This window comes from Haliotis rubra, unplaced genomic scaffold (genome assembly GCF_003918875.1).
Source record: "Haliotis rubra isolate DU_JTF1 unplaced genomic scaffold, ASM391887v1 Scf153, whole genome shotgun sequence".
Lineage (NCBI taxonomy): Eukaryota > Metazoa > Mollusca > Gastropoda > Lepetellida > Haliotidae > Haliotis > Haliotis rubra.
In genome coordinates, this window is record NW_025765481.1 from 817,979 (window position 1) to 830,088 (window position 12,110).

At 41.5% G+C, this 12,110-nt stretch overlaps 1 protein-coding gene across 1 annotated transcript in view; it reads right to left on the reverse strand.

Annotated features, from left to right (window-relative positions):
• Window positions 1-7,358: 7,358 nt before the first annotated feature.
• Window positions 7,359-12,110, reverse strand: part of LOC124270629 (protocadherin Fat 4-like) — an 84,850-nt gene continuing 80,098 nt past the window's right edge. Inside the window, exons 73-78 of the mRNA XM_046705665.1 lie at window positions 11,853-11,951; window positions 10,507-10,615; window positions 9,509-9,648; window positions 9,178-9,381; window positions 8,948-9,079; window positions 7,359-8,216 (exon numbers count right to left, since the gene is read on the reverse strand). Of these exons, the coding sequence (XP_046561621.1) occupies window positions 8,019-8,216; window positions 8,948-9,079; window positions 9,178-9,381; window positions 9,509-9,648; window positions 10,507-10,615; window positions 11,853-11,951 (882 nt within the window). The 3' untranslated portion in view covers window positions 7,359-8,018. The remainder of the gene's footprint in view (window positions 8,217-8,947; window positions 9,080-9,177; window positions 9,382-9,508; window positions 9,649-10,506; window positions 10,616-11,852; window positions 11,952-12,110) is intronic.

The following is a 12,110-nucleotide window of genomic DNA, read 5'->3' on the forward strand; positions in this document are numbered from 1 at the left end:
CGGTACAACTGTCTTCTCCGCTATATCTGCCACAGAATGTGTCATGGGTGAAAATGGACGGATCACATATAAGTCCTGGATCGGTATGTTGGGATGAGCAACTGACAACCAGAGCTAAACACATTTCAATGTTTAGCTACATTAACTATTTATAGTGAAGAAAGGTGATTGTGGTGAAGTACTAACATTATTGTCATTGTTTTTTTGTGCATATGATTGTGAAGGATATGCCGAAAATATTGCGGAAGGATCTTTCAGAGATGATTTACCGTAACGGCTCATTCCCGAATATAACAGGAGTGTGGTGGAGGACTTCTGTAGAGGGGCGGTGGGGTAGCCTAGTGGTTAAAGTGTTCGCTTGTTATCATCAAGGTTAGTAGTTAGTTATCTGCTTTATCTGCTTTAACTAAGGTATTTCGGCGACGGGGAATTACACTTATTAAGAAATGAGGTGGAACCAAAAAAAAGTTAAAAAAACATATATACATATTTATAACAATTTTAAGATGGTAAAAAGTGGAATTATTCTATTATTGTTTTGGGAGATTTGATGGTCTATCCTCGCGTTATTATTGGAAAGGTATGAAGAACGACGTGCAAGAATATGTCAAGACGTGTCCGAAGTGCTTTGTCAACAGTGTACATCAAGAATAACCGACGAGTCCAGAGGATTGGAGCCAAGATGGAGCCACGCTGGACTGGACCATACTCCGTCGTCCAGACATTGACCAAAGGTCGTGTGAAGCTACAGAACGTGAAAACCAACAAGATCCTGAACAACACATACCACGCCAGTAACCTCAAAATCTACTCCAATGACCCACCCACTAACGACAACGCCGAAAGACCCAGTGATTCGAAGCAACGAAAAAGATTTAGAGATGAACTGGAGTCAGGCGGCCATACAGACCTTACTACCAAACAAATCAAGTCAACCCGTTTGTTCAACCCTATCCCCCAAAATGCTCGAAGGATATTTATTACGGAAGATCAACAGACTTGACAGCTCCCCGACGGACATACAGAACCAAAGGCGACGGCAACTGCTACTTCCGCTGCATCAGTTACAGCCTGACAGGATCCGAAGACAGTCACAGCACTATCCGAGATCGAGTGGTTCAGCATATGAACAATGACATTAATGATGAACTAAAACATTTCCTGAACCAAAATGTCAATGAGTACATCACAGATTCCGGCTGTTACTCCGGGTTCGATTCCCCACATGGGTACAATATATGTGAAGACCATATCTGGTGTCCCCCGCCGTGGAATATTACTAAAAGCGGCGTAAACCATACTCACTATTTTGAAGAACGCGGCGTTTCTTACGCTTTCCTCAGACGTTGACGTCCATATACGTTCTAAATGCCACTAAAAGCTTCCATTGGTGAATGCTCTTCTCCCCAGACTAATGGTGCCGACTTGTTCTCGATTCCTGACCCCAACGTTTGAGTGGTTACGTCGTCAACGCTTGACTTCACCAAACACACAGATAGTCTTGGAGGTTGCAGCAAAGGTACACAACCTGCTGTATTCGGTTTGCCAGTTTAAGTCCGTTGCCATGGTTCTCCTAAGGTGCATGCGCCAAATGAAGACCAGCGCGTGAGCCCGATTTTTAGACTTTGAGAATAATAACCCAGGGAAGATTCGGGTTAGAATGGATCCTCAGTAACCCACGCCTGTGATATGAGGCGGCTATCGGGATCGGATGGTCAGGCTCGGTGACTTGGTTTGATGCATGTGATCGGGACGTATATATTCACGCCCGAAATGAGTTGACTGACTGACTGACTGAGTATGGTTTTACGCCGCTTTTAGCAATATTCCAGCAACATCACGGCGGGGGACACCCGAAATGGGCTTCACACATTGTACCCATGTGGGGATTCGAACCCGGGTTTTCGGCGTGACGAGCCAACGCTTTAACCACTAGGCTACCCCACCGCCCCCCAAATGAGTTGAACGTAGTATTAATCGTTTTGTATAAAACAGAACACATTTAATAGTATGAAATCAGGAACCACAGTTAATCGGTGTAGGTTCAAATTCACTCACTCATTCACTGACTCAGACATGGATTACATTGTCTGTTAACCTCTCAGACAAAAGCTATTAGCTGTATTAGCTTTCTAGTGTCAGGTTATAGTAATTAATTGCCAATGGCATGAATTTAGGTATTTGTTTTAACATGTGCCATGATATTATTCGCTGAATCGTTGTATGCACAGGACAACCCTTCGTCTGGCAATTCTCATTACGCCTACACCGCGATCAGTGTCAACATCGTCGACGGGTCGACCAGGGCCCGGAGTTTATCTCTCCGTCCTGCATCAAAGATGATGGGATATGCTTCAACCCAAGTTACACCGCTTCCGTCACTGCTGGCGTCACGGTCTGTCTCGACATCTGTTTTGTTAACTCTAAGATACGTTTAATGTAATCGCCAATAAAGCCTAGCCTGGAACTATGTAAACAGCAGGGCAAAAACAATACACAACTATGTCTGATGATGTCGAAATGAACCAAACATGAAATGTTTTTCAATGGGGATGTCGTTGACACGGGGATCATAGATGTGTTTCAATCCTCAGGTTGGACGTATTTCAGGAGTTTCTATTTTCAGCCTATATTATTTCAAAATGTGTATAATGCTTAACGCGACGTGAAACCCAATATCGCCCTCACTAGCCATATAACCATAACAGTCAGTGATATGTTAAACTAAACAAACGATAATTTTAAGAGTGAAAAGGTAACTATATTTATAATTCAGAACGGCGAGCTACAGGTACTGCCAGATCCTGTCGACGCTGGTCACCCCCACAGGTGAGTCCGCATCATACTGAGTAAGTCAATGGAATTTGTGAATCTCTGGTCACTTTCTCGGTCATACACACGAAGTCTATAGGTCTTGTGAATCTCCGGTCACTTTCTCGGTCATACACACGAAGTCTATAGGTCTTGTGAATCTCCGGTCACTTTCTCGGTCATACACACGAAGTCTATAGGTCTTGTGAATCTCCGGTCACTTTCTCGGTCATACAGTGTACGTCTATAGGTCTTGTGAATCTCCGGTCACTTTCTCGGTCATACAGTGTACGTCTATAGGTCTTGTGAATCTCCGGTCACTTTCTCGGTCATGCAGAGTAAGTCAATGGATCTTGTGAATCTCCGGTCACTTTCTAGGTGATACACACGAAGTCTATAGGTCTTGTGAATCTCTGGTCACTTTGTCGGTCATACAGAGTAGGTCAATGGGTCTTGTGAATCTCCGGTCACTCTCTCGGTCATACACACGAAGTCTATAGGTCTTGTGAATCTCCGGTCACTTTCTCGGTCATACACACGAAGTCTATAGGTCTTGTGAATCTCCGGTCACTTTCTCGGTCATGCAGAGTAAGTCAATGGATCTTGTGAATCTCCGGTCACTTTCTCGGTCATACACACGAAGAATATAGGTCTTGTGAATCTCTGGTCACTTTGTCGGTCATACAGAGTAGGTCAATGGGTCTTGTGAATCTCCGGTCACTCTCTCGGTCATACACACGAAGTCTATAGGTCTTGTGAATCTCCGGTCACTTTCTCGGTCATACACACGAAGTCTATAGGTCTTGTGAATCACCGGTCACTTTCTCGGTCATACGGAGTAGAAGTCAATGGGTCTGGTACTTAGTAGCTCAATGGGTCTGGTGAAACTGGGGGATCTAGCAACATGTTATGTTGGACCTCACCTATAGGGAGGAGACGGAAATCATTTATATGTGGAATGATATTGTCATGTAACTGTTAACCTCCTAGCGTTAAGTAAAGCAGCTTGAACTGTGTGCTCCTCAGGCAGCTGACAACAAATGCTCAGAGAACCTTCCCTTTAGAAACTGAGCATGTGCTGAGCATGTTTATCAACAAAATCGACGTTGACAGTGGCATTATAACTGAACTGCATCCTTAGCTCGTTGGATCATTGGTTTTATTGGTTTCGAGTTTTGACCAGCTTCACGACAGAATCATCAGAGAAATACATTATACGTTGTTCACTGGTCACGAGGGGAGCATGGGTTGATGTACCCTCGATGTTTGTTTATAAACATCGGCAAACATCGAGGGTACATCAACCCATGGGCCCCGAGGGACCAGTGAACAACGTATTTATCTTACCGAACACCTTGATGTGAATTTTGAATTGTTTGAAGCACGGGTACAAATCTTTTGTAGCCATCGCTAGATTTTGCTGACAAGAAAAACAGATTTAGAAATATCTCCCTTCCATCGATTTGCATTCGCAAAACATCGGTAATTCATAATTCAATCGGTACATCATACGTGATTCAATGTTATTCGAGGTAAATATTTACTACCACGAAGTACAGAATGAGTTGCCATTGACAGCGGGGTACATTGAAATGTTACTCGCTTGTAAGCGGGGTACATTGAAAATGATAGAAGAGCGCTCAGCCAATCAGAAAGCGACATTTATGTGTGAGGTAAGATAAGTATATATGTCCGAAAGTGCACACCATGTGTTCATCACTACCACCAGTCAGTGCTAAATAACCCTTGCCTTCTTTTGGTCCAGTACCAGTCTGTTTTGTACTAGTCTAATTTAACTCGTTGTTTCGAACTGGTAATCGCTATTGCCAATCATTGGTTCGCTTCCCTTCGTTATCTTGTTACTTCTGATGTTTCTACATACACATATAAGCTACATCCTACCTGCCATTCACCTGATGAGGCAGTACCCCGAAGCTGTGTTCATTATAATAAAGCTGACATCCATATATTTCCTTCCAACTATCCCCTCGTTTCGTTAGGCTGACCAGTATATCCTGGTCATCGGATGACCACGACCCTGCAAACTTCCTGTAGTACTTTACATACACAGATGATTCTCGACCTAAGCCATTCGGGCCCTTCCGATAACACACAGCGCGAGACAACCACATACATACCAGTGCATGTAGTGTCTTACATGTGTAAAACGTGGCCTGTTTACCTTCAGCCGAACCTGAGAGTGATGCCAGCTATTTCACCCTCACCACGAGACTGGCACCGGGGCCGCGGTACACTGGCATACTACACATGACGTCACCTCTGCCTTACCCTTCTCCCATCACCCAGCTGAGGGTCATAATAGAGGTAGGCCGTCTGGTGGAATGATGCTTCAAGCTGTTGGAGGATGTATGAGCCTTTGCATATGTTGTATCAAGACTGGGGAGAAGGGCGCGGTTCAGTCAAGACATATCTACTAATAAGACTGGAGACACTTCAGTCATGACATCTGCTATTAATCCTGGACAGAATTCAGTCATGACATATCAACTATTAAGACTAGAGTGTTCAGTCATAACATATCAACTATTAAGACTAGAGAGTTCAGTCATGGCATATCAACTATTAAGATTGGAGAGAGTTAAGTCATGATATATCAACTATTAAGACTAGAGAGTTCAGTCATGACATATCAACTATTAAGATTGGAGAGAGTTCAGCCATGACATCAACTATTAAGATTGGAGAGAGTTCAGTCATGATATATCAACTATTACGACTGGAGAGAGTTCAGTCATGACATATCAACTATTAAGATTGGAGAGAGTTCAGTCATGACATATCAACTATTAAGATTGGAGAGAGTTCAGTCATGACATATCAACTATTAAGACTGGAGAGAGTTAAGTCATGATATATCAACTATTAAGACTAGAGAGTTCAGTCATGACATATCAACTATTAAGACTGGGGAGAGTTCAGTCATGACATATCAACTATTAAGATTGGAGAGAGTTCAGTCATGACATATCAACTATTACGACTGGAGAGAGTTCAGTCATGACATATCAACTATTAAGATTGGAGAGAGTTCAGTCATGCAATTAACTATTAAGAATGGAGAGAGTTCAGTTATGACATATCAACTATCAAGACTGGAGAGAGTTCAGTCATAACATATCAACTATTAAGATTGGAGAGAGTTCAGTCATGACATATCAACTATCAAGACTGGAGAGAGTTCAGTCATAACATATCAACTATTAAGATTGGAGAGAGTTCAGTCCTGACATATCAATGACCTTTATAAATAGAAAGATAATCTCTCCGTCCTGAGCTGATCCGTGTAGTAGCTCGGTTTGGTTGGTTAAGAACGAAGCGATTGGGTATGATTCATGTTTGACTCTTCTAGGATGCCGATCAAACAATGTTACTTTGTCGTTTGTTGCTGCCGCACATAGCAATATTGCTTCTATATGGGTCTGACCAGACAATCCTGTTCCGGACGGATTGGGATTGGCATACGACGGCATGCATCGACCTCGTCTGAGCTCCTGGCCTTTAGTCGCCTCTTTCGTTCGTTGGTGTGTTGTTGAACGCCGCAATATTCCCGCTGTATGGCTGCGGGCTGTATATAATCTGTAGTCTGGACCATCCAGTGATCAACAGCATGGTCATCGATCCAGTCAATTAGGATACGATGACGTGTGTCAACCAAGTCAGCGAGTCTCACCACCCGACCCCGTTAGTCGCCTCTTACGACAAGCATGGGCTGTGGAAGGCCAATTCTAACCCGGACCTTCACGGGTAGTCGCCTCTTATGACAGGCTTGGGTTACTGAAGACCAGCTGTAACACGAACTTTGATAATTAAATGTGATGAAAAGAGAAATGGTTTCTTGATTTTATGGCAATTATAATCTCACATTTCCTGAATATTTTCACTGATGTTAATTTTCGTACATTACAGGCAAGGGAAACCTCTGCAAGGCTGCACTATGAACGAGCCATCGTCCACATCAACGTTCACACACCATCACCTTTGATTGGTGGAATACAAGATTTAGCGGGCATTAGACAGGACTGGTGTACGATTTGTTTTCACAGGGAGTCTTATTCATGAACTGTTATAATTCTCCTTATATGGCTGAAATGTACAATCAAAACAAGAACAATCTGTCATCAATAAACCTTTAATCACAAATCTCCACAACTGTATTTGAGTAATACAGTTGAAAACTATACACATATGTTGTATATTAATTTCAAATATAATCCACTTGTAAACTTTAAATAAAACAAAATAAAGTATATCTCTGATTTGAGCAAATCACTTGTCAATAATTGTCAGTATCAATGTACCAGTATCAGAACTAATACGATCTAGTGATTAATACTGGGCTTCACACATGATTAAATGAAGCTGATAAACGATAAGCTTTACGCTTCATACATGAGATGTCCATGTAACAAGAAGAGGCCTACGTCATATAGACTAACTCTTTGTCAATGAATAATAATAGTGAATATATATAATTTGGATAGAAAAAATAATTCCATTTATATTGAAAAAGAGACAGGATATTCAGAACCTGAGGAAATCTAGACTTGCTTCATTTACAGAAATGGTATGGCACAAGAGAAAATAATGTGGTTCATGGATTGTGAAACTGACTTTACACTACATCCTCAAACAATACCATCATGATTTTTCATGAACAAATCTTCAAAATAGTGTGTGTGTGTGTGTGCGTGCGTGCGTGCGTGAGTGCGCGCGCACACACATGCCTTGAGAAAACCTTGTGTATTAGTCCAAGCCTTAGTTTGCATTTGTACAATCTTATACACTTCATTTTTGTAAGGATAATCTATGTTGGGACACTGAGTGGGGATGTGAGCCATGATTTTGTTGACAATGTGTACTTATATAGTGATCTATATTTATAATATTTACAACACAACATAATAATATATACATAATGTTTGAGGACAAGAGGCTTAAAATACAAGTACTTACCATACATAATAATTTAGTCATTCAAATTAATGCAACTGACCAATAAATGAGACATCGCACCCATAAGTATGAGAACATGTTTTAAACCAAGACAACAGTACAGTCATTTCAACATGGAAACGAGTTCTTTATGAAATACAGGTGTTCCCTCATCTTTTCATATCACATGATGCAATAACTTAAAGGCAAGGGCGGAAACATCACATAATCACAGTCTAAAATATTAAAGCCATTTATATGTGTTTCATGAATATCACAAGAAGTATTGTCGGTAGATATCGAGCCAGCCTGCTAGCGGTGCAAGCCAACGTTCCACTCGTGGGCTTGCTACAGTCACACGTGGTGGAGGGGGGCCGGGTCTTGATGACACTGACCGTCAGGGTCACCGTGGCTGACCGCCTGAGGGTCGTGTCTCTCTCGCTGACAGTCACCTGAATTATATCAAAGCAAACCAAAAATAATTCTTCTGGCAACATTCTCTAGAAAATCCTGACAAATAAATATTCGCATGTTATGGGTAGGAAGACATTCAGTAGGCGTCACCATTCCTAACTCCAGTGGGATGGGCCCCGCCTAAACAAAGGTCTGAAGACACCCTCTTCCGGGTCATGTCTGAAGGACATGTCACGAACTTTGACCGACCTATGAAATGACTAACAAGAAGTCGACATTAGCCAATCAGAAACCAACTTTCTGGAACTTTCCGGCACTAGTTTCAAACTGGCGACTTTCATTCCAGATCCGGAACTGACAAACGTGGACTCCAAATTCGGAAAGAACATTCTGGATCCAATTTTAGTGAGATTGAAAAGGCAGTGGACTTTACCAACCAGGAAACAAAGGTACAAGCTAGGGCGAGCATGGAACTGATCTCGCCAACACAATACAATGTGAGGCATATTCGTGGATTCTTAGTCTTTAACTTGTCATGCCAGACACATTCGAACAACGGCACACGTGACCTCGGGGTTCCCATGCGGCAAGACGTGCGAGCACGGTACAGACAATGACCCGAATCTTACACTATGTAATAGACGAGGACAGGTTTGAAGACAATAGTCCAGATTATATTAATCTGGCAAGGGATACCATGAATGGGTTCTACACATTGTAGGAATCGGTTTTGGTTAAACTGTAGACAGAGGCTATGTGTGACACGTACCTGGAAGACATATCTGTTCTGGGTGTCGTAGTCTAGTGTGTTGGCCAGTCGGACATAACCGTCAGGGTCCACACTGAAGCTGTCGGTGCCCTGTACTGAGCTGATGTACTGCTGTACAGGATCACCTAGGACCTGGAACACAGAACACATTAAGGTGAAGTGTGGTCAAGCCAGTTCAAGACCTCAACAAGTACAAGGTCACATATACAAAAAGGTCATATGGTACTCACAACATCACGGTCACTGTATATCAACCTCATAGCGCTTTGGAGAGGGCTGTCTTTCACGAAGAAAAACGTTTCCGCATCTTCTCTGATGTATCCTGTGAAGCTATTGGTTGAACTTCGAATGATAGGAGGGTTTTCATTGGATGGTCCAATATTCACGTATACAAGGGCTATTGAAGACATTCCAACTGATGACCTTTCCTTGGCCTGTTGATAAAATCAAATAATTCGAGGCAAGAAACAAAAGAACATAATTAGCGATTGTTTAACTTTGGTAAAAACTGCTTCAATGGTCGTTAATGTCACGCATGCGCATTGTTGTAGCGTTACTTGCCGTTAGGACGAGTGTGAGGTCTCTGACATTCCGCCTGTTGATTGGAATGGTTTGGGTCAAGGTCGCTCTGTAGAGGTCAGATGTCGAGTTCACCACGGAGGAGGACACGTTGAAGAACACTGCATAGCCAGCTGGGTCAGCTGATAACACGAAAACCATGCGTTTTGTTTGTTGTATTTATACGTTCCTATTATCTGAAGTCCTACGAGATTAAGTATAATTCAGGGTACATTTTCTCCCTGAATTGTAATGATAAAATTGATGATAGTAACGACTTAATTGGACTTCTTCTGTTAGATTTGGGCCCAAAAGATCAGGTTGTTAGTTCGATCAAAATATAGACGTGGAAACAACTTTTAAGAGAAATAAGTCGGGATGGTAGTTTCGGAGATTACTATTCGGTTGGTGTTTAGTAAAGTATTTGGATAACCATCTACATATTGGCATCGACAAAAGAAACCATCTTTAACACATACTTTTTCAGCCGAATACCAATGAAAATCTCACTTAGGCTTAAATCTACTCTCAGAGTCATTCTTAAAACTATCTGAGAGTAGATAAGATGAGGGCGATGGGATGGCCGAGTGGTTAAAGCGTTCGCTCGTCACGCTGAAGGCCCAGGTTCGATTATAATGTACAATGTGTGAAGCCTATTTCTGTTGTCCCCCGCCGTGATATTGCTGAAATATTGCTAAAAGCGGCGTAAAACTAAACTCGCTCACTCACTATTATAAGAAGGTATGTCAGCTTCATGGGAAGGGAAATCCAAAATGATTTGATAGTTTTAATTTTCGGAAAACACCACAAGCGGGGGTACGGTACTGACAAATATAGGGTCATAATCGGTATGGAATATTATCGAAGTTACGCATGGTTCAAGTGATGACGTCACATATCTCTGTGTATATCATCACAGTCATGAATCTGTAGAAGTGCGAACACAAGCCTACACCGTGCTACAGTGAATGATAAGAATCAGGGGTTTTACTGTTACTTACTCTGTTCTACGGCAAACACAATACGTTTACCACCATCGGTGTCCCTGGCCAGGATGTCAGTAGGGGCAGGGGGACTGTCCCCGGGGATAGGGTACACTGTCAGTCCACCCTGGAAGGAAGTTTAGTTCTATCAGAGATTCATGTTTGCTTGTTTGTTTGTTGCCCTCAGCACGGGTTGTCAGATTCGCTGATTTGGTTGACTCACGTCGTCGTATAAATAAGGCATAGACCAATACTAGGGGTGACTATTTAGGGGGAAACATCTATTGCGATAGCGATGGTCTATTGCAACATACTATTGCGATAGCAATAGTTTTGTCTCCTTGATTTGACTCATTTGAAGTCATTTCCCAAATAAATGTATAGTTTATATGACATAAAACAAGTTTAAGTAGTTTTAGTCTCTTTTGATAATTGACAAGAAACTTGAAACCCAGATCAAGTAAACAGTTAACAGGGGTGGATAACTCAAAATCAAAGTGAACGAATCTGGTACTTCTTATAATTTGCGCTTCGCATTTATCAACGGAAGTCAATTACTAAACTATCGATAGTCACACATACTATCGATGCATCGAAATTTTTTCGTTTCTACCATCAGTTAATTTCTACTGGAGACTCAACAATTGCAACCCATCAATAGTTCGATGCATCGTTACATCCCTAACCAATACCCACGCCATGTACAGGGTTATCGACTCGACTCGACTCGACTGTTTAAAGACTGACGTCATATTTCTGAATGCTACATTAAACTAACAAACGTACCAGAAATACTTTCGAGGATACAAATTTAGAAGTTTGGACAAATGTCATAGAATGTTATCTATCCCTAATTCATGAATTTGTGTATAGCTGCTTATTGCAGCTTAGGCTTTTGTCTTGAAAACATCAGAAACGAATCTCATCATAAAGGCCATCCTATATTTGTATGTGTTTCTCATTTTAAACCTCGGACAGCAAGGGAGCGGAAATAACAGAGATATACAATATGTATTTCATGTAAGGTTTTGCAGATTAGAACACTTGATAATTGTCTATAAATAGATTCATGACGCCGATACAACTTGGGAATTTTAAAAATAATTTTGCAGTTCCACAACAGCTGGGACAATTGAATAAGAAAACGTTAAAATTTAATTATTTCACGTCGAAATGAAAAAGTAATGTGGTCCGAGGTTTGGAAACACAGACAAAAAATGTCGTCGAGAGTGTATGAATACACAAGTAGAGATGAAATGAAAGTGATTTGCTGTATGTAAATTCCACATGACAAAAACACAATTCCTGCATTCAAAACTACTTCAACTCACATCACTCTACACAAACGAGATCTAAGACCTTACCGTAGTTCCTGAAGTTATGGTGACCGAGTAGATAGGGTTGACGCACTTTCCTGAGGTGTCTGTATTGCACGTAGGATATTCAAACGCTGGCCTTTTATTCTGCAACATATATAATAGTTATGATAAACTGCTCTAGAAAACGAAAGTGCAAACACCCATCTTTAATTATAGCCTAAACGTAAAGCATTAACCATGCAATGGATATGCATTTGCTAATTATAGCCTAAACGTAAAGCATTGGCCATGCAATGGATATGT